The sequence below is a fragment of the Panthera leo genome, chromosome D1 (assembly GCF_018350215.1).
Source record: "Panthera leo isolate Ple1 chromosome D1, P.leo_Ple1_pat1.1, whole genome shotgun sequence".
Lineage (NCBI taxonomy): Eukaryota > Metazoa > Chordata > Mammalia > Carnivora > Felidae > Panthera > Panthera leo.
In genome coordinates this window covers 82,630,678-82,655,217 of record NC_056688.1, presented here as the reverse complement: position 1 = coordinate 82,655,217, position 24,540 = coordinate 82,630,678, and the positions used below count along the sequence as shown (strand labels likewise).

Here is a 24,540-nt window from a genome sequence, read left to right as displayed (position 1 = left end):
TGCCCGAATCTGGCATGAGACAGCACACTAAAGAGCTGCCATAGATTGCCTAAGGTGTTTACTAAAGGACTTTGAATAAGTTATTAACTTGCTGGGCTTCAAGTTCCACATTTGATTGTGGGTAAATAAGTCCCATATTAAAGACATGCTAAGAGGACTTAACGAAATAATATATGCAAAGTACCTGGAAATTAGTAGGTACTTATTATGTGAGTTTTCTTACTTTTATTTCTTTTTCCCCCTTACTAATTCACCTTAGCGTTTTATCATCTTGCCAGAACATATTTGACCTCTCAGCCAAAATATCTTCCTGGTCTTAATTTCTTGTTTAATCTTCTGTAAACATGAAGAACACCTAATCAATGTCCCCCTTGCAAAATCCTTCATACAAATGAAAGTACTTTCAACAAATCTAAGTACAATAAAGAAAAAGAATCTTTCAAAAACATGTCATCTTTAATGAATTTATTAAGGTCAAATTAAGGCAATGTAAAGAAATCTATATAAGCCATTTAATTTGTATTTGTTAAATTAAACACATGGTGTTTCATTGGAGAAGGGGCTCTTATTTGATAAATCAATATATTATTATTGTATAAACTGGTTTCTGTGGAGCATAAAAGACTTCTCTCGTGACCTGATAAATTAGCAAGCCAGAAAGAACAGGAACTGTATTGAATAATTTTTAAAGGAAAAAAGGCATCAAGCAAGGGAGAAATTAAACACAAATGACACAAGGTTCATAAGAGAGCTTAAAAAAAAAATCAACATGGTAACTATAGGTCTATTCAACAGATTTAAAAAAAAATACATAAAGCAAAACAAAAACCTAAATACCAAAGAACAATTAAGCAAGTTGCCAAAAGACAAAATACTTTGGTGGGATGTCAATCAGTAACACTGAGCTGACAACTGTGCCTTAATTAATTTTGAAACTGTTTCCAATTAGTTCGTATAGAACACTAGAGGCTTCATGCTGCCTATGACTCAGTGCACTGACTCATCCACCAAAACTTTTCTTACAGAAGAAATATCCAAGCACCCGCCAGGATGCAAGATCAAAAGGAAAGAAGGTTCACCAACCTTCTTAGTTAAAGGCCTGTGATAAATTTAGATGACCGGAAGGATATGGAACAACTTTTCAGAAAGGTTTAATAGTCAAAAATAGCTTGAAAAGTTTGATTTGTTAACAAAACAATGAAAATATATTACTTTAAAATCAGTTTTGCAAATATATCCATAAGGAATGCTAGTTGCTTTCTAAACCATATAGAGGATATAAATAACTCATATTAAAGTGTTTAATGAAATGCACCAATTCATATATATATATATATATTTATATTTATATTTATATTTATATTTATATTTACATTTATATTTATATTTATATTTATATATATGTACATATCCCATATTTCCTAACTCTTTGTAAATAGCAATGGAAATAAAATTTAGATATGAACAAAAGCCTAGAAACATTAAAATACATTTAGCCTATGGGAACTTTCTTATATTTTTTTCAGATTTAGTTTATTCTTAGTGTGATCCAAGATTACTGACCTTTCTAGAATTAATATAAATGAGTTAAATGGTTCTTCAAAAAAATTACAAAACATAATATAAAAAAGAAGGCAAGTAATTAGCTTTCCTTGCTTTTAGTATAAAATTTACTTCTACCTAATTCAAAGGTTTTATTAGATCATAGAGTTATAATATAGGTAACTATTTTTAAAATACTTAAAAATTGCTTTGGGGTTGGGAGAGTGGGTAGAGGACCAGTGAAAAAAAGAATGAAAGACTATTGCCTGCAGGGTAGACAAACAAGACCCTGTATTCACAAAATAGAGTCTAAGAGAGGGGGTGTTCCACAGGCCCCAGCCAGTCTCAATATCCTGGAGAGCCTAGAGAATCCAGTGAGAGAAGCCAAAGTTAACACCAAGTCAGTTCCCAAACAAACTGCCAATAGGAGATCCATGTCTACATGTAATTTTTAATGCCTTGTGATTCAAAGGAAATTTAAAATGACTTACAGAGAGAAATCAGCACAGAAAGTAAAAAAGCAATGAAATGGAGATAGGAAGGGGAGGAAGGTGGCAACAAAGACAGAAGAAATTAAAAAGTATAATTAAAATCAGTAGTAAGACTATTAGTCAAAACACAGAACAAAGAATGTTTATGTCCTCTGATAAAGGCAGCTACAAAATTTATCTGAGTATCCCAGAAACCAGTATAAAGAGAGAAACATAAGCAGATGCATCATTTGCCATATCCATGGAAAATTAAACACACACACACACACACACATACACAAACCATAGTCATACAAAATAAGTCTTCCTACTTACTGTACCTTGAAAAAAATTTCCTACTAGTCTTCACAAAGAAATCACAGTAAACTACCTTCTCCTCCAACCTTACAAGTGATCACAATGGTGAGTGTCAGAGCTGTGTTACTTTCAGTATCCCTTGATATAAGCTATGGAATAACACAATTCAGTAAAACCAGTTCTAAGAATGTGAAAATGATATGATCCGAGTACAGTGCAGTCCTTCATAAATTCTATTTCCCCCCAACTTTTTATATGTATTAGGTGGCAAAGAGTTCAAAGTCATAACCTACAATAAAAACTTGGACTATAGCTATTTTATGATGTTTGTTAAAGAGAAAGTCTATATATTTTACCAGTAAGCTAAGCAGGGAATGTGGTTGATATACACATATAAAACCTAATGAGTCCAATGAGAATACCTGCTTAAATTAATTAAACAAGTGCTTAAGGAGTCCCATTTTTAACAGATAAGGCAGTACTTACTGAGGATACAATAGTGAACTTGTCCTCCATCCTCCCAAGGTTAGAATATTGGGGACCACATGCAATTAAATAATTATAGCAATGATGAGGACAATAATAGGGTTCAGTGGCAACTGGAGAAGAACCTAACCTGGAAATGAAACGTTAGAAAAGGCTTTTCAAAGAAACGACTATCTAAGCTGAGACCTAACAGAGGAGTCAGCTCAGAGGTTCCAGTCAGAAGTCAACAGATTGGTCCTTCTCTAGGCTCATCTTCCTAACTCGAACCATTACGTGATAGAGCTACTTAAGGATCAGGACACTCTTTCATTTACTCAATGACAGGCAAAATCATCTGAGCCTATGGCTTCAATTTTTACTTAACACGCTGAAAAATCAGTGATGTAATGAAAATCATTAATGTGTCACTGTTCCCAAAAGTGTTCCTTGACTTTCCTCTCCCTAAGCCATCTGAAGAACATCTGGCTTTGTGTTCCCAGTTTCCCTACCCTCCATTGCCAGGAAAGCCCTATTTTGTCAAAACAGGACAAAACAGTTACATCAATTTAAGCAATGAGGAGCAAAAAACAAAAGATAAAGGAAGAGTTAGTATAAAAGTTGGCCTGAATAGGAGGGAGCAGCTTCTTCAGGAGTGTTGAAAACAGGGGTGGAAGAGCAGCTGCATGTGACGAAGAAAGAGGAAAACGGAACAAGAGCATTAACAGAAAGTACTGCTGGGAATTAGGAGTCCCATTCACAGTTTTAAGAAACGCACAAAGGATCTGCATTATTTTGACGTAACTGTTTTGCTAGACTGTGTTCTTTTGACCACAACACTCTTCAAGGACTGCATCACACAGGTTATGACTTAAGAAATAAATCTGACAAACTTTGGTCTCATGTTCATAACTCTCCACTGAGCTTCTGAACAATGTATCTAACTAGTTCTGGAAACTCCATTTTGGCTGTCTGAAAAGCACCTAAAAACATGTCCAAAAAGAAATACAAGATCTTTCTTCCTTTAAAAAATTGAGTCTTTATCCATACAGTAACAAGGCCAAACACCTTCATTAACAGCTGCCTTTCTCTTCACCTCTCATATCTAACTCCTCACAACATTGTTTATTTTAAATAGAAAACCTCCCAGATCTGCCCACCTCTTTCCATCTAAACTGCCACCACATTAGCCCAAACTATCACCTCTTTAGATGAATTCAGTTGCTTTCCCACTGTCTCCTCTCATCCACCTTTGTACAACCCTTTGCCAGCCTACCACTTCTAATCTATTCTCCACAAGGCAGTCTGAATGCTCTTTACAAAACACATCTAATCCAGTTACCCCACAACCCCTGATAAAAACTTTGTAGTAGATTCCCACTGCTTTTTAAAATAAAGACCAAAATCCCTAACACGGCCGCAGGCCTGGCATCTTCTGGTCTACCTTCCTTTCTTTCCATCTCTTCTCTGCTGTCTACCCTTAGCCACACTGGTCTTCTCCAGGTTTCTCAAAAGTACTCTCCTTTTCCCACAACAGAATTTCATATGATGCTTCCTGTCAGGAATGCTCTTCCCTGTTCTTTAGATCTAAACTCACAAGCCCTTCTCAAACCCCCATACTAAGTCAAAAGTCTGTTAGCCATTCTCATAGCAGTACATACCTTTCCTTGATGACATTTATCACAATTGAAACTCTTTTATTTGTGTGTATTATTTCTGCATTACTGTGCAGCATATTAATGTGCTGTGTAACAGGTTACCCTAAACTTAGGGGCTTAAAACAATAAATATTTCTTATCTCACAGTTTCTATGGGTTAGGGATACAGAAACAGTTTAACCAGGTGATTCTGGCTTGGAGTCTCTCACAAGGTTGCAGTATCAGCCAGGACTACATTCATTTGAAGGCTTGTCTGAGCCTAGAGGATCAGCTTCCAAGATGGCTGACTTACCTGTGCTGGCTGTTAAGAGGCTTCAATCCCACCCTATGCAGGCCTCTCCATGGGTTGCTTAAGCATCCTAATGGTATGGTAACTGGCCTTCCAGAGCAAGCAAGCAATCCAAGAGACAGAAAGGAAGAACCCACAATTTCTTTCTTTTTTAAAAATTTTTTATTAAATTTTATTTATTTATTTTTAAGAGAGAGAGAGAGTGCAAGCGAGGGAGGGGCAGAGAAAGAGGAAGAATCTCAAGCAGGCTCCTCACTGTCAGCACAGAGCCCACTGGGGCTGGAACTCAGGAACCATGAGATCATGACCTGAGCCAAAACCAAGAGTGGGACGCTCAACAGACTGAGCCACCCAGACACCCCTACACAATTTCTTTTCTGACTTAGCCTCAGATGTCACCCACCATCATATCTGGAATATCTTACTAGTTACACAGGTCAACCCAACTCACTGTGGGAAGGAACTCCAAAGACTGTGAACACCAGGAGGTGAAGATCAACAGCAGCCATGTGTACACTGAATATCACAGTATGTTAACTGATTTTTTGTAATGTTCCCCAAGAGATTAAACTCCAGGTCCTAAACTCAAGTGACTATAGTAAACCTGAAATTACCTTGAAGTCTGTGCTTAATCTGAGTCACAGCTCCCACCCCCAAGGTAACCTATTTCTTGCCACGTTCCAAAAACATCCTCTTTAAAGCACTCTACATCTGCCTCCCGCACTTCAACCACTACCTAGCCTAACTACTCTAAGAGACATTTTTTTTTAATGCTTATCTATTTTTGAGAAAAAGAGACAGAGTGTGAGCAGGGGAGGGTCAGAGAGAGAGGGAGACAGAGAATCTGAAGCAGGCTCCAGGCTCTGAGCTGTCAGCATGGAGCCCGATGCAGGGCTGGAACTCACGAACTGTGAGATGATGACCTGAGCTGAAGTTGGACGCTTAACAGACTGAGCCATCCAGGTGCCTCGAGACATTTTTAAAATAATTTTTATTAGTGAGCTCTACGCCCAGTGTGGCCTCAAACTCAGGACACTGAGATCAAAAGTTGCATGTTCTATCAACTGAGCCAGGCAGGCTCCCCTAAAATCAATGTCAATATTTGGAGAAAAAAAACTTACAAAACTACATATCCTAAGATCTTTAATCTTTTTCTTAAATCAGATTACTCTTAAGCAATATTCTCAGGATTTTTTCTTCATGACATGATAGGTTTTAACAAATATTAAAACTTTTTATTTTCTAAGTTGCAATTAATTTCCTTATGCATCATTATTCTAATAGGTCTATAGACTTCCAAATCTGAGGAAATGAAAATTGAAAGTTAAAAAATATACCTTCCCTTTAATCTTACCAACTCTTGCTGATTTTTGGAATCAGTATTAATTCAATATTTTATTCAAATAAAACTTGCTAAGATTATAATATACAGTAAGTAAATGGAAGTTTCTGAAATTTGATTTTCATAGAACTTTTCAGGAATTTGTCACTGGTGGCAAAAACAACAAACAAGCAAACAAACAAAACACTATACACCATGTATCAAAGATGAAGAAGTAATTCTCCTCTAATATACCACATGCCACACCAAAGTGAATTTCAAAGAATAGATGACTGAAAAACTCATTTATGGTATATATAAGCTCAAGTATAGTTTACGAAAAACTCATAGGGGAAAACCCCCACAGAATGAACTTAAAAGCAGCTGAAATTAATTTAATTGATTTAATAGACTCATTTTCAAGATTATTAAGGAGCCATGATAAAAAGAGTAAGACAGTAAGAACAAATTATTTTCTACCAGTTTAAAACATAGACTAATGTATTAAGGTTAAGGGACAAGAACAAATTGGATTTATGAAAAATCTATTTTTTCTCACATAAAAATGATATATATTTTAATACAGAAGAAATGTAACTGAATAAAGAGATGCCACCCATGCGTATAATTGTGATGTAATTACACAGTGCTAGGCGACCATACTAGTGCTTCATTTCAAGACCATATTTGTTGCTCTGACCTTTATATGGGAAAAAAAAAAAAAAGGTTCCATTTTTACAACTCTGGCTAATCTGCAGGGAAACCCAAGAGGCATAACAATTAATGCCAATCACAATGATTTTCTTGGCATGGACATTTCTCCCAGGAAACAGACTGAAAGTAGGTATATTGCACAAAGCATGTATACTTAAGGAACTACAACGAATCTTCACTATTAAGGATGGGGTTTTACTTCCCAAGGGAAGCTATAAAAACCTCATCAAACCTCATTTATCCCTGACTAATCATTTTTTTATCATCCTAAATTTTTATTTAAAATGGAAACTATTGGGGCGCCTGGGTGGCTCAGTCAGTTAAACATTGGACTTTGGCTCTGGTCATGACCTTGAGGTACAAGAATTCGAGCCCCACGTTGGGCTCTGTGCTGACAGCTCAGAGCCTGAAGCCTGCTTCAGATTCTGTGTCTCCCTTTTGCTCTGACCCACTCCTGCTCACACTCTCTCTCTCCCTCTCTCTCAAAAATAAATAAACATTAAAAAAATTTTTTTAATGGAAACTATTGTTCCATATTTCAAAAGTAACCTAATTTTATTTTTTTTATTTTTTAATATAATTTATTGTCAAGTTATATAACATACAGTGTATACAGTGTGCTCTTGGCTTCACATGCAGATTCCCATGATTCATTACTTATATATAACACCTAGTGCTCATCCCAACAAGAAAAGTCACCTAATTTTTAAAAAGCACAATATCTGAATGGCACAACTTGACCAAACTTTACTCTTTCAAAAGCAATACTTTTGATTAAGATCACCAGAAGCAACCTGCTGCAAATGAGATGATTCTTCCAAAATAACAAAACCTGTTGACATTGGACAAAGGTGACACTATGAAAGGTTTATCATTTTGAGCAAAAGATGAAACAGAAATAATACTACTGCATTTTAATGCATTGGGTTACGTTCACAAGCAAACACAGAAATTCAATGATTACAATTTTATGCAACACATTTACTGATGGCAAGGAAAAAAATGAGAATAAACATTTAAATGGGAATGATAAGGCATTTATACCAGTCTACATACAGAAAAGGAAAGCTTGGAAGTTAGCAGAAAGGAAGTAAAATGCTAATGTAGTTAAAAGAGAAATTATGCTGAAACTATACTCTTCACCAAATCCAGTCAAGAATTCTTACTGCACCGGGCCATGAAGTGTTAACATAGGTTGGCTACCAGCTGCAACTGGGCTGGGGGTGGCTTGGAGGAAGGAATTAATGAGGACAAGAGGCTAAGGTGGTAAGAAAACTTTACCACTTTGCACCATTTCAACTTTGTATCAGGATTCTACCTGGAACTTTGTTACCAGGTAATTCCCTTCCTCATATCTCTATAATATTAGGTCACTGTGCAAAACAGGACCGTTTCCCTGGGATCCAATCCACATGCTACTCTGTGCCTTCTCTCCCCTAATTCCCTGTAATGCTCGACAGGAGCATTTTGAAAATGTGCTTAGGCTGTACAAAACATTAGAGGACACCGCTAGCTATCAATGGATCAGGTACAGGAATGCTGGATGCCCTGCAATAGACAGCACAGTGCTGAAAAAGAACCCAAATTCTATAGGACATACAGTTCACAAAGGGGGTAGGGGAAAGGGGAGGACAATTATGCCTGAAACCAAATTTAAATTTACATATCACACAGTACTTTTTATAAGAATTTAATATACAGTAAATTTTCCAAGAATGCAACTATTAGGTAAATTAAGAGAAACTTTACCAAGAATAGCTTTCCATTCCAGAAAATCAATTCACGTTTAGCAATGCCACTTGTCATATTTAAGTGGTCAACAGTCAATACCACACCCCTTTGTCAGTCTGCAGAGGTTGCATCAATCATTCTGTCTATAAGTACAAAACTCTAATACTTTGACAATATGTCCATCTCAAATCCAGTGACCTTTACCTCTCACAGTCAGTTACCAGACCTTCTCATCAATTCAACATGTTCTAACTAAAATTTTTAATTCAAATAACCTATTCTTTAACCACAACTACTCCAGCTCTTGCATGGACACAACCACATATATTCTTGCTCTCTTTCCCTCTCCATACCACTTATTCACTGCTTCATCCCTCACATTTCAAGTATAACAATCAGAACTATAATTTATAGAGTATTTACTAAGTACCAGACACACTTTAGAAGGTAAACATTTATTAACTGTCACAATATTCCAGTGAGGCAGGAACTATAGTTATCTCCATTTCTCCATGAAACTTGAGGCACAGAAAGATAGTGTACCCTTCCTGTGGTCACACAGCTAAACAGTAGCAGAATTCTAGAGCTCAAGCTCTTAACCACACTTCATTTCTCAGTGACTACTCCAAATTTTTAACAACCTCCTAAAACCCCTACTTTAATAATTTCTTCAAACAACCCTCAGATTTACAGACAACATTGTCTTTGACCTTATCATGAAAGTAAAGGCACTCAGACTCGATTCCTCTCAATGTTTCTGACTCCTTACCTACAAATTTACCTTTAATCATCCCTATCCTTACTTCAAGTCCCAAAGGGTGCAGTGACTCTCCTCTACTTAAGGCCAATCTAGTACCTGTGTTCTTGAACCAAGACTCTCTGGCTTTTATCAGACATCCCCTCTCCTGTATCTCCAAAATTTCATTCTGCCCTACCCCATTCTCATAAAAGTAAATCAATATCTATTTCTGCCTATCTACCTACCATCCTACTCACCCACATACATACATACATACACACATACATAAAACCTTGTCTTGACATATTTCCATCCATATTCTCTCCTTTACTCACCTCAATTTTTTTCATATCAGTTTACACTTGCTCTTTCTGTCCCTTCCATATAGAAATCTAATATCTAATGAGCAATTACTCCATTGAAACCGCTGTTTCCCTACAGTAATCATTTAACTGTCAACTCCAAACACTATTTTTCAGCCTCTACCTTTCTGAAATTTGGGTGCATTTGCCATTGTTGATGGTCCTGTGTTTTAAAGCTCAGTTTCTTTGGCTTCCAGGCTACCAGCGTCTCCTGGTTCTCTGCATACCCCTTCAACCATTCCTTCTTTCTCATTCCTCAGGTCAACTTCTTCTACCAAATTCATATTACATTAGTTTTCTCCAGCTTCCGATCTTTGGTGCACATTCTTTTTTACACACAATTATTGAGTGATCTCATTCCCTTTTTGGTTTTAATAATGGTTTGCTGATGACTCCTTAGGTTATTATTTCTAATCTGGTCTACTCCTCCTTGCTTCAGACTATTCCAATCAACTGCCTTCTATAACAGGAGAACCTAGATGTCCTTTAGGCACCTCAAATACACAAATAAAAAATTAATTCATCATCTCTCCCCCAAACCTCATCTTCCTCCATTATTCTCCATATCATGTCACCATCCTCCATCTGATTACTCACACAAAAAAGATAAAAATGATGTAAAGCTTTTTCCCTTTCATCCAGTCCACTGCCACAACCACTCATTTTTCAACTCCTTCCTTCAACACACTGATTACTACTGTTCTTCTTCAGATACTTATAATCGTTTATCTAATATAAAACATCAGCCTCCTTACCTACAAATTCACCCAACATATAGACATCTGAGGAGCCCATAAAAAATAGAAATTTAACCAGGTGACTCCTTGACTTATACTTTTTTTTTTTTTTAAGTCTATTTATTTTGAGAGAGAGAGAATATACATGCACACGAGTGAGCAGGGGAGGGGAGAGAGAAAGAAGGAGTGAGAGAACCCCAAGCAGGTTCTGCACTGTCAGCCCAAAGCATGACATGGGGCTTGATCTCATGACTGCCAAGATCATGACCTGAGCCAATATCAAGAGCCAGACACTTAACTGAATGAGCCACCCAGGTGCCCTGGACTTATACTCTTCAAAGACTCCTCCTCACTGGTACAAGAAAAGACTCCACACACCTTGATCCAATTAGTCTAATGATATTTTCTTCCAGGAAGATGACTTAAATAAAACTGTTCAGTTCTCACTGAATGCAAAGAAAAGGGGCACACACAGAAGAGTACACACACATCTCTTAAACAGGTAGCATACAATCCAATCATAGCTACTGACAATTAACATAATCGCCAGACAACTTAACATGTAGTTCCTCCCAGAATATTTTCATTTTATAGAGACTCTTGATAACACGTAATGGCAATAAATCTTTAAGATATAGAGATTTGTGGGACATCATTCCAAGAGAACAGAAAGTATTCAGTCAGTTCTGGCACAAAAAAAAAAAAGTGGCATGCTCAAACTTGGTAATTTGAGAATGATAGCTTAACTAAGGGTCTACTTCAAAAACATGGACAGAGTCTAGGGGATAGAGAACAGGGGATAGTGCACAGTTCCTGGGGATCTGGCAACAACAAGAGATATTACCATCCCTAAGCCTGAAGGGCAAGAGGAGTAAATAATTATCAGAATCTAAAAAGGGGTAATTATATAGAGAGGGCCTTCTGACAGGAGGTATAGCTTTTGGGAGAGGAAAGCTGCCAATTCAAGGCAACACAAGGGAGGGCACCAGGGGAGTAACTACCCTGACTCCACTTTCACCTCACTCTCTGATCTCCAGCTGGTGACTCCCATTTGTGTAATCCAACCAGAAGCCACAGGGCAGGGGAGCCAGATGATTTGGCTGGGGAAGGTCAGTCTCCCAGGACACAAATAGTGTAGACAGAGGTAGAGAGTAGTTCTGAAAAGGTAAACAAAAGATATCCAGTCCATTTACAAAGTCAACTCTGATAATTACAAATAATCTGTTACAGTTTAAAAGAACCCTTAAAGAGGAATATAGTTCCAAAATCTTCCTTTTCCATATTAGGAATTGAGGTTTAGAGAATCAAGTGACATTTCCAAAGTCATATTATTACTTAGGAGCAATACATGTACTGGAAGTTAGGTGACAATTTCCATTACACCTCATGAGTTCTGTAAGCTTCCATTAAACAATGAAATATTCAAGTCTCCAAAAGCATAAGCATCTTTCCAAGCCTTTATCAAATGCCACCTTTTCCATAGTGTATTTTCTAAAGATCCCTATTTAATAAAATTGCTCCCTCCTCTAATTTGAATAATACACCTTTGTTATAACACTTACCTTTTCAACTAGTGTTACTATTATGGTCATCTACATATGGATTATTCTCACAGGTTGAATTATAAACCTTGAGAGAAATTTTAAATCCATCCCCACACATACCACCCCTAACATGTGACTGCTCCTTAAGTAAGAGAAAACCCACCCCTTTTCCCCATGAATACCCAAGCTATTTCATACCTGGGCTCTTTCTCCACCAACTCTAGATTTAGATGATCATCCCACAAACACAAAATAAGGGCCTTCATTTAAAGGATAAAATCTCCTTAGTTTTGACTATCCCCTCAATATTTATTCACCCACTATTTTGATAACCCCTACGTCTCCAAACACAATGCCAGACACATAAAAAACATTCAATACATACTTACTGAATTTTTAAAAAAAAATTTAGAGCATATAAAAGATCCATAAGTAATTTGATATAACTTGAACATTTTCCCCATCATTAGATTAGAAAGAAAAAAGTACAAAAATGAATATCAAAGTATATGAGTATGCCTTTCTTCTGCAATCTAACAAAATCAATATAATAAAATGTTATGAAGACTAGGGGGAAATCTAAACAATTTCAAATGTTCAAGATAACCACAAATATCTATTCATAGACATGTTGATCTAAAGTCCACTGACCTGCAGTGTAAATGAATAGAATCTAAAAGAGCTCTCATTTCTGAGTCATGAGAATAAATTAACATAACAAAAAGCAAAACCATCAAAGACTAATTGATGCATTTTGTCAATTTAATGTTTTTGTACTCTCCTAAAACACCATCAGTGCTACTTTAAATTACAGTCTAAAAACTTCTGTTGATGGTCAACACATCCCCAAGTCATCTAATATAATTAAATAATAAAGCCTTACCTATAAAATCTGCTCAGGAAACTCATTTGAAAGAATTTAGTTTCCCAATTCACATTCTTACAGGAAATCATATATCCCTGATTTTAGTAAAAAGAAAAACAGTGAATGCGTAATTTCTGCTCCGTTTTGAACTTTCACACAAAACATGAAAAAACAAAACCCCAAAGATTCATATAAAATGTCCATTGCAAAACAATTAAGTTTCTATCTCTAGCAGTAATATTATCTGAGGAAAAACTATACAAAATACGTGTCTGATTTTTAAGCATCTTGAAAATGTTTATAGCAAGCATACACATTCATGTTAATTTTCAGCAAATGACAACAAATTTACAAAAAACATACACCCTGAATGCCTCTCTTAAAACATCATACAAACTCTACTTTTCAATTTTGAACATTATGTATATGTAAGCTAAATTATTCTTATTTTAAATGTTCTCATTGACTATAAGTGTGGTATATAGTGTACCTTTTAGCAACATTCATTCATTTTGAGAGTAGACTATTATTCCTAGTTAGTTTTCTGCTCTTAAATTTATTTACTTATTTTCCTTTTGTTTTTTTTACCCAATCTATACAATACCATCAATATATAAATATGGAAGAGAGGTTTATACCTCGATTAAAACAGTTGCCATAAGAAAATGCCTGGGTGGCTCAGTCAGTTAAGAGTCCAACTCTTGATTTCAGCTGAGGTTGGGATCTCACTATCCTGAGACCGAGACTCAGTGGGGCTCCGCACTAGGCATAGAGTCTGCTTAAGATTCTCTCTCTCCCAGGTGCATGCATGCTCTCTCTCTCAAAAAAAAAAAAAAAGAAAAAAAAAAAACAACGCCTACAGATAATTCAATGGAAACTCATATGCAGGAAGATCCTTTCTTTTCTCCATTAGGTATGAACATTATATATAATTCATCAAGTAGGTCCAAAAAGACAAAATTAAAATTCACAACTTAAGTAGGTGTTCTGTTACTTAATTTACATGGAAATTAAGTCTCTGAAAGGTAATAAGTCAACTAATAGGTTGAATATTAGCCCAAAGCATTGAAGCTATAAACACATGGAAAGAAATACAACAAAATTCAAACAATGGACCAGAGATGGGTAACCTCTAATTCGAAGCTGGCAATTCAAAACAGGGGACACCTGGGTGACTCAGTCGTTAAGCATCAAACTTTGGCCCAGGTCATGATCTCTCCTTTCAGAGTTCAAGCCCTGGGTCGGGCTCTGGGCTTACAGCTTGCAGCCTGAAGCCTGTTTCGGATTCTGTGTGTCCCTCTCTCTCTCTGCCCCTCCCCTGCTCACTCTCTCTCTCTCTCTCTCTCAAAAATAAATGTTAAAAAATAATTTAAACTGGGCAATTTCTTTGGAATTCCTTTTTGTAAATAAATCTGTCAAGATTAGTAGTGATATAGTATTAATTTGATTAACTGGATCTATGTGGTAAAGTTTATTCTACATAAAGCAATAGCAATGTAAAGCTTTTAAATAAAGTCATTTTTTTAAAATTTAAGTTTCTAGATTAAATAATGCATATATTGCAAGTGGGTGTTTTGGAACTTGGATGAAATGTTATTATTAATTATAGCAAGGGAAGAGTTAATTCTAAATATAAAGAAGAAAATAGTCCAGTATTAAAGATGTTATAAATCATTTTTGCCTTTCACTTGAGCTGTTCACAGAGCCAGAAAACAACCTTTTCCTTCAAACCCCGGGCCAATGGGCCAAAAGTAATGAAGCAGATTAGACTAGGTAGCCATTCATTCCAACTTACTTTACATACCTACCAACTTCTCTAACCCTTTCTTTTTCTATCTCCCAAATTCTTTTACAGCTTTGATATTCAATGTGTTATCCAAGAACCTCTTTTATCTGCCTTAACAATCATATCTATTCTCAAGGGTTTAAATATCTCTTGTGTGATATATTCAATCTCCATATCTAGTACCCATCTCTTTCTACTCTCTTCTTTCTGCTGGTGAACATTTCAAATGAAAACCTTATCTCATCAAACCCAACTGTCCATCTTTCCATCTCTACCCCCAAATGAGTTTTAACTCCAGATTCCACACCAACCTGAAGGTAATGAGAAAGAGGAAATGACCAATGTTTCCAATCTCCAACAGGATAAAGTTCCTATGTTATTAGCATTCCTTAGACATTCCTTCATGTTCTGAACTTTTGCCTCCCTGAACAAATGTTGCCTTCTCTTGCCTTTTTGCCTTTCTACAAATAGTTCTCTCTAGCTAGAATGCCTTTCCTCTACTTATCCACTTAGAAAACTCTGAAAATGTATATTAGCTTTCCATACCTTCTGTGAAACACCAGGCAGAAGTGTTTCCTTACTATTATCCCAAAGCAATCTATACATTATCTCTAAAATAGATACCTTTATTCCAGAGAGCTCTTTTACCACAGGTTATTTCTTTTCCATATCCCCATTACCTAACACAGTGTCTAACGTAAAAATAGTGTTTTAATAAGTATCAGTTTCATCCAGTGTTTTTACCTCCTAAATATCTCTCAGATCCATCCATTCCTCTCCAACTCCACAACCATCACTACTCATTAATTTTGGTCTTCATCCAACCACTTGCCACATCTCTCTCCTTAACATCTCTCTTACTAGCATCTTTCTTTTCATTCCTCCATTCAGTAATTATTTCAAAAAATATTCATGGGGCACCTTCTATGCGCCATACATTGTTTTCAGGGTTGAGGATAGGGTTGTAAAACCCAGCCAAAATCCAAGCTTTCATGAAGCTTATATTCTAGGATTCCACAGAGGAAGGGCATAAGACAAGGGCAACAGACAGTTAAGAAGCAAGACGAGGGGCGCCTGGGTGGCGCAGTCGGTTAAGCGTCCGACTTCAGCCAGGTCACGATCTCGCGGTCCGTGAGTTCGAGCCCCGCGTCAGGCTCTGGGCTGATGGCTCGGAGCCTGGAGCCTGTTTCCGATTCTGTGTCTCCCTCTCTCTCTGCCCCTCCCCCGTTCATGCTCTGTCTCTCTCTGTCCCAAAAATAAATAAAAAAAACGTTGAAAAAAAAATTTTTTTTAAAAAAAGAAGCAAGACGAAAATTAAATATATACCATATATATTAGTGATAAGTGCTGAAGAAAAAGAAAAAAAAAAGCAAGAAAAGAGGACATCAACTATTGGGGGTGGGTGGTAGCTGAAATTTTAGATAGGGTAGCCAGGGAAGGGGGTCTCTAAAAAGGTGTTTTTTAAAGAAAGACCAGTAGTAAGGAAGCCAGTCATGTGGATAACTAAGCGATGAGTATTTGAGGCTTTTTTTGACTCAATAAATGTGTTATCTACCTTCACCTACAAACTCCCCAATTTGCTTAGATTAGCTCTATGTTGTAAGTAAGTATGTAGCTCTTGCTGTAAGTCTGCATACTACAAAATGAACACCTGCAGAAATAATTTAAAAACAAAAAGGCATCTAGAAATACATAGCCATGTAGGGATTTAGATAAGGGAGAAATTAAAGCACTAAGAATATCACTGTTACACAGAACAGAAAAAGAATATTGAAAATTACTACCATAAGTCAATTAAGAAAAGTTTAACTTAAATGCATATATTCTAAGGTAAGTAAGTTTGCATTTTTGAAAGATCAGATTTTAGAAGACTTTTATCGAAAAACCAATACAAAACAAGTGAACAAAAACAATTATAATACTTAAAGTGGTAACTAAATATGCAATCACCCTAATTAAAAATCAAACATAAGTGTTAGCTATGGTTTGTTTTCTCATTTAATTAGTTAGTTCTTGTTTTCCCATTATCATAGAAGTACAGTGAAAAGGGCCCGAGGTATGCAACACTGTGGTTAACATCTTAAACTGACATAATGAACTAGACAGAAATGCAATATTGAATCCTATTTAAAACATAAATTAATATCTTAGTTTTCATATCACCATACAAATGAATATCTGCCTTTGCAGATCATAACTCAATTAGAGTTTGCTCCTATTTCAGCAAAATGAAAATCTATATTAACTTTGATATATCATTTAATATTAGTTTTGTCAACAGTCTCCTATCCTGAAACCTAGGCTGCTTCTCTCTTACCTTCAATAGGAAACTCTAAGCTATTTTTGGTGGGTACCAGATTATATTCTTGTTTCCTCAAATGGAAGAAAAATGTGTACCTTGCTATGCTCTGAATGTTTGTATCTACCCAAAATTCTTATGTTGAAATCCTAACCCCCAAAGATGATGGTATTAGGAGGTGAGGCCTTTGGGAAGTGCTTAAATCATGAGGATGGAGCCTTCATAAATGGGATTGGTGCCTTAAGAGAACCTCCAGAGAGATCCCTAGCCCCTTCCACCATGTGAGGACACAGCAAGAAGGTACCTGCAATGAACCAGGAAGAAGTCCCTTGTCCTACCGTGCTGCCACCACAATCCTGAACTTAAACCTCCAGAACTGTGAGAAATAAATTTATGTTGTTTATAAACTACCCAATCTATAGAGTTTTGTTATAGCAGTCCAAATAGACTGAGGCATATCCAAGCAGTTGGTCAATAAATATTTATTGATTAGCCATGAACAAAAGAACTTTCTAATTTTTATGGTTACATCTTCAGAAAAAATAATTCTGGCAAAAGTCATTCATTAATCATTTATAAAAAACAATTACTTTTTGGATTTTTTCCCATATGTAATTATAAAACCAAATGTGTCAAGTAAGATAGCTTGGGTGTAATTAAAAAATTCAGAACAGAACACACAGAAAATAAAATGAACAAACAAAAAATGTTAGTTTTAGATGGATACCAATTGCAAAAGGTTCAGAAATAATACATTCAGCATAATAGAGCCACAGTAGTGTCAATCTACTTATGGAAGATTTTACAGGAACTGAAGAATCTGACACAACACCACTTCTCACCTCTGGCTTTCAGAAGGCATAGTCACGTTAAGCAGAACTGATTAAATGTCCCTGATATACGTTTCTCAAAGAATTTCTAATATATACTTTGAATGAATCCCGAAATAATTTTTTTGTTTTGTATGTTATGAATCATGCTTTAAGCTAATGGCTTTTCAGGGGAAAACTTTGTAACTTTAGAAAAATCTGGGCAGTTTCTGTTACTAACATATTACAAAAATAATCATTAACACAAGAAAACATTATAAAACATTTCTCTCTCATTGGTATCTCTATTCTCATTTCTAAAAATCCCATTTTGTATTTAAATTCTACAGTAATCTTCCTTAGCAAGAGAAATTGATTCATTCATTAAAGTGATTCACCATTTTGATCATTTTAAACTGAAGTAAAATCAAGTCTTTCTTTTTGTCATTGTTGTTACTTGAAACACACATTACATACTGTGTAGTTTCATTCAGGTAAGAATAGGTCTATTCCCACATGTTTCATACATATGTTTACAAACATATATATCAATGAAAGAAGGTGTTATTTGAGTAACAGTTTATACACAGCTAAGCATATAGCTTTCACATATATGTCTACACATATATGTAGAAACTTCTAATGAAAGAAGATGACACTTGAAAGACATTATACATCGTGGTTTCAGAGTGTGAAGCATACAGCTATTCCCATATGATTCTACATATACATTTACAAACACATGTATTTTAATGGCACAAAAATAGACACAAAGATCAATGGAACAGAATAGAAAACCCAGAAATAGACCCACAACTATATGGGTTGTGGTTCAAAGCAGGAAAAAACATCCAATGGAAAAAAGATAGTCTTTTCAACAAATGGTGTTGGGAAAACTGGACAGCAACATGAAAAAGAATGAAACCGGACCACTTTCTTATACCACACATGAAAACAAATTCAAAATGGATTAAAGACCTAAATGTAAGACAGGAAACCACTAAAATCCTAGAGGAGAGCACAGGCAGTAACCTCTCTGACATCGGCCATAGCAACTTCTTACTAGATATGTCTCCTGAGGCAAGGGAAACAAACTATTGGGACTTCATCAAAATAAAAAACTTCTGCACAGTGAAAGAAACAATCAACAAAAGTAAAGGGTAACCTACGGAATGGGAGAAGATATTTGCAAATGACACATCTGACAAAGGGCCAATACCCAAAATATGTAAAGAACTTATAAAACTCAACACCCAAAAACCAAATAATCCAGTTAAAAAATGGACAGAAGACACGAATAGGCATTTTTCCAAGGACAACATGCAGATGGCCAACAGATACTTGAAAAGATGTTCAACATCACTGATTGTCAGGGAAATACAAATCCAAACTACAGTGAGATATCACCTCACACCAGTCAGAATGGTAAACTTAACAAAAAGAAACAACAGGTGTTGGCAAGGATGCAGAGGAAGTCCTTCTATTTAACAATGTTGGTTTCATACATATGGCTCAAAGAAGAAATCATCTTAGTGATGATATCCTATATTGGTGGAAAAGTTAGTCTTCATAGGACAATTATGAAGGTCATTTTTAAAAAGGGGGTGGGGGAGAATAAACTCATTTTTTTCATGATTTCTGCTGCAAAGAAACAGTAAAATCAAAACACAGAGGAGAGGCATATGGTAGCAAGGTGTAGGAGAAAGAACTGAAAACATATAAAAGATGGAAATTCATGAAGCTGTTTCTCTCTTTAGCATTAATACTGTTCTTCAAATCATCCTCTTAACAGTTTCCTTCCCTTGACCCTATCCTTTCCCTCCACCTTCATTTCTAAGCCTTAGTCACTTAATGGCTCTAGTCAATTTATCCTATACCTTTATTACACGAATATACCTCCCTCTCCTGTCATTAGAAATACAAGGTTTCCTTGCCAGAATGAAAGATCGATCTTGAAACAAGCTCTGAAAAACCTAGAAAGTAGACCAAAGAGATGTGTCAGGACCCCTTGCAGAGTGTTGTGATGGCAAAAGCAGCATAATGTGCTCTGAATGACTGAGTACTAACATAGTCCCTAGAGTGCTTGGGAAACTAGTTATCTATTTTCTAAGGATATTAGGCCAAAATGGCTGACGTAAGGGATTAAGGGACCAAATACAGATCCTGAAGATCTTGTAGTCTGACCACTAGATACAAGGGAACTAACACTAATGGTGGAGTTAAAAAGCATACTGCATAATCTGATTATTAGCTAGAAGCATTCAAATCCAACCAATATCATTTATTACTACATGGTTCCAGTAGCACAGAAGCACTGGAAATATTTCCTTTCCTACTTTCTACATTTAACATAGTACTTTGTACAAAAAGCTACTAAGATCGGACCTAATGAAAAGCACAGACAATATATGAAAGTGCTTTGCCAACAGTAAAATCTTACATAATTCTATGCTATTATTATTAATAATATTCTTCCTAGCAAACACTGGCCTCATGTGGAAAAACCTCCATCTTTATGAATATATTCAATATCCAGAGTTAACTTACTTGCTTTCCAGAAAGAAAAACACATACAACAAAAGAAAAAGCTAGGTTTTATTTGGAAATTTAATTATAAATATAGAAAAATACTGTATGCCACTCAGAGAAAATAAATATGACAAAGATAAAATATATGCTTAAATTAGTATGAAATGTGATATAATGACATCTCATATACTGAGGACCAAACAAGTGCAATGTTTACACAGAACAAGAAGAAAAATAAGTAACTATAAAAAAATGCACATAAACACTTTCTAAAACGACATTCATCAAAGTAAATAAAACCTTAAAGGCACATTACCTCCTGGTAAATGGTATTTGTTTCACCCAAGAGAAACAAAAACTAGCACCCGCAAAAAAGAAGAGAGAGAGGGTTCACAGAACATTACAAGAAGATGAGTCATCATAAAGCTTTGCAACTTGGTTTATTATAAAATAACATTTTAAGTATGCTACTTACAGCTCAGTAGTTTGTTATATGAGGAGAAAGTAGTGTAGGAAGAATAAAATAAAATATTATGAGAACTTACAAGGTCAAGGTATACTTCCTACCACTCTTAAAAACAGTATGGGACTTAGAAAAACAATAGGAAAAGAGAGAACCACTGAACCTAGCCTCTTGCAGTAACTATGATTAGACTATTGATTAAGGACTAGTGCTGACTGACCTAAATAGAGAGTAACCAGTACCCAGGATGACTCATGAGAATGTGTTTTGGGAACAAAAAAAGTCTTATTTCTCCTGTTTTCTTTGAGCTTCCATTCTAGAATGGACCTCTGTTTTCTTCCTGGCTCTCTATTTACTGAACTAAAAGAATGACTCAAATAATTTTTAAAAATCAGTACATAAAGCTGACTTTTAGACATGGTGGAACATCATTTTTCACAACCACAGAAACATATTTATTTGGGGGGTTTTAACTGGATCAGTGATTTTTAAAACTGTAGTTCCTAACTATCATTTAAGTTGAATTTAAAATTTAAAAATCTTTATTCTTATATTTTAATAGTAACAATGTAATAAAGATTCAGCTTCTGGACTACAAAAATGACCAAATTGTAGGACGATAATGTGAAGACATTGGATAGGCCAAACAATCAAGTTAAGTAATTGGCCTTATTTTTCCTATGCCCTCTTTAATTTGATTGTAAACTCTAATGAAAAAAATTATATTCAGTGATAAAAATGCATTAATTCGCTGGTAAAAAAGCAAGAATATTCTCATGGATGTTGAACTTAAAGGAAAGGGTGGATATACATGCAAGAAATATACAGCACTTATTAAAGATTTCAATATGAAAATTAATATATGTATTATTTACATAAATGTGTACAAAAATACATGTAAAATAAGTATTTTAAATAGTATCATATCATTATGAAAAATAAGCATAAACAAGTTATTTTCCTTTTAGTTTTAAGTGACACATTTATATCAAAAACATTAAAGGAATTGTTAAAGAAACTAACATTTTAGGTATGACTGAATAGCTCATTTCGTTACAAAAGCTTTATTCCTTTATATATACCAAGTAAAATTTTAAAAAGTAACCAGAAAACTTCTTTCTGCGTCAATTCTCAACATTTTTTATAACGAGACACAAGCAAGCATTTTATAAATAACATTAACTATATAAATTCCCATTGAAAACATTATATTAAATTTACCACTGGGTTCCATACTCCCATATGCTCCACCTCAAAACTCTAAGAGGAATTTCTAAATTTGACAGTCTAAGGAGATGGGATTTACTAATAATACACATTAACATTTTCATAAACGATAAATTTTATTGAGAGTATTTGAAAAGAAGGGGCACCTGGGTGGCTCAGTCTGTTAAGCAACTGACTTCGGCTCAGGTCATGATCTCATGGTTCCTAGGTTTGAGCCCCACATCGGGCTCTGTGCTGACAGCTGAGAGCCTGAAGCCTGCTTTGGATTCTGTGTCTCCCTCTCTCTCTGCCCCTCCCCAGCTCATGCTTGCCTCTCTGTCTCTCAAAAATGAATAAACGTTAAAAAAAATTTAAAAATATTTGTAAAGAAAATATTTTAATAAATGATCAAAAAATATAAGGATTCAACATTTGTCTATTTTACGTTTACTACTGTTGACTCCCTATAAGATTTTAAATACTTTAACAGTATGTTCATCACATCATCAGGTAGTGTAGCTTTCTATAAATGCTTAATAGTATGTTCAAGTGAAAGATAACAAAATAAATGTCACTAATAAAATATTACATATAATAAGCACAAAGCTAATCATGAAATTCAGTACTAATAAGATTCTTAAGTATATATTAAAGACATATTTTGGAAGTACACATAGAAAAATCTGCAAGTATACAGGCTTTGTGCTGTTAGCTCAGAACCTGGAGCCTGCTTCAGATTGTCTGTCTGTCTCTCTCTCTCTGCCCCTCCCCCACTTGAGCTCTGTCTCTCTCTCTCTCTCTCTCTCTCTCTCTCTCAAAAATAAACATTAAAAATTTTTTTTTAAAAAGTAAAAATCTGCAAGTATAAAATTTGCAAAAGAAAAATAAAAAAGCGACAAATTCATTTTACTTTCAAGCTTCATATTAGACAATCATCTATACCTAGAACCATAAAGTAATATAAGAACTGTGCTTTCTTCAAAAAGGTAACTTGCTTTAAAAACAGTTTTATTGTGCTAAAATACACATAAGAAAAAAACTTACCATATTAACCATTTTTAAGTATACATTCAATGATAGATATTAAATACATTCATAATGCTGTGCAACTGTCACCCCATCCACCTACATAACTTATTTTATCTTATCAAACTGAAACTCTGTACCAATTGAACAATAACTCCCTATTCTCTATTCCTCCCAACCCTTGGCCACTACCATTCTACTTTCAGTCTTTATAACTCTGACTACACTAAATACTTCACACAAGCACTATCATCTAGTATCTTTTTATGACTGGCTTATTTCACTTAGCAAAATGTCTTCAAGACTCATCCATGCTGTAGAAAATAGCAGAATTGTTTCCCTTTTTAAGGCTGAATAATACTCCCTGTATATATATGCCACATTTTGTTTATCCATTTATCCATTAATGAAAACTTGAGTTAAATCCACGTTTTAGTTTTTGTGAATAATGCTGCAATAAACATGGGTATACAAATACTGCTTCAAGAACCTTCTTTCAATTCTCTTGCATATATACCCACTGTGTCTCCCTCTCTCAGTGTAATTGCTGAATCATACAGTAAGTCTATTTTTAATTTTTTGTGGAAACACCATCTTATTTTCCACAGCAGTTCTACCATTTTCCATTCCCACCAACAAAACACAAGGATTCCAATCTCTCTACATCCTTACCAACACTGGTTTTCTGGAGTTTTTTGGATAGTAGCCATCTAATGGGTATGAGGTTAAACCTCATTGTGGTTTTGACTTGCATTTCCCAAATGATTAGTGATATCAAGCATATTTTCATTCAGATATCATCTTTGGAGAAATGTCTTTTCAAGTCTATTTTGAATTGGGTTGTTTTTGCTGTTAAGTTTTAGGAGTTCTCTATATATTCTGGATATTAAACTCCTATCAGATATATGATTTGCAAATATTTTCTGCCATTCTGTGGGCTGCCTTTTTACTCTGTGGATAGTGTCTTTTGATGCACAGTTTTTTTCTTAATTTTCATAAAGTACAATTTGTCTATTTTTTTTCTTTTGCTACCTGTGCCTTTGGTATTATATCCAAGAAATCACTGCCAAATCCAATGTTATAAAGGTTTGTCTTATGTTTTCTTCTAAGAATTGTATGGTTTTAGGTGTTATATTTAAGTCTTTGATCCATTTTTTGAGTTGACTTCTGTATATGGTGTTAGGGAAGGGTTCCACTTCATCCTTCTGCATGTGGATATACAGTTTTCCAGCACCACTTGTTGAAGACTGCCCTTTCCCTCTTGAATGGTTTTGGTACTCTTGTTAAAAATCATTTGACCATATATTTAGGGGTTTATTTCTGGGCTCTCTAGTCTATTCCATTTGTTTACATGCCTGACTTTACACTAGTACCAGTTTTGATTACAGTAGCTTTGTAGTAATTTTGAAGTAACAAAGTATGAGTCCTCCAGTTTTGTCTTTTTCAAAATTGTTTTGACCCTTCAGGATCCCTTGAGATTCCATATAAATTTTAGGACAGATTTATCTATTTCTTCGAAAACATCATTGGGACTTCGATAAGGAATGCATTGCACCTGTAGATTGCTTTGGATAGTATTGACATTAACAATATTAAGTGTTCTAATCCATTTATAAGGATGTTTTTCATTTTTGTTAGGTCTTCTTTAATTTCTTTCAGCAATGTTTTAT

At 35.2% G+C, this 24,540-nt stretch overlaps 1 protein-coding gene across 6 annotated transcripts in view; it reads right to left on the bottom strand.

Moving 5' to 3' along the window:
* Window positions 1-24,540, bottom strand: part of METTL15 (methyltransferase like 15) — a 248,811-nt gene that overhangs the window by 209,348 nt on the left and 14,923 nt on the right. For 5 of the 6 annotated variants that reach the window (XM_042904248.1, XM_042904250.1, XM_042904247.1 and 2 more), the window contains exons 4-5: window positions 12,771-12,847; window positions 11,362-11,500 (exon numbers count right to left, since the gene is read on the bottom strand). The exons of the other annotated variant lie outside the window; for it this stretch is intronic. In XM_042904248.1, the coding sequence (XP_042760182.1) occupies window positions 11,362-11,500; window positions 12,771-12,847 (216 nt within the window). The remainder of the gene's footprint in view (window positions 1-11,361; window positions 11,501-12,770; window positions 12,848-24,540) is intronic. 6 annotated transcript variants of the gene reach the window in all.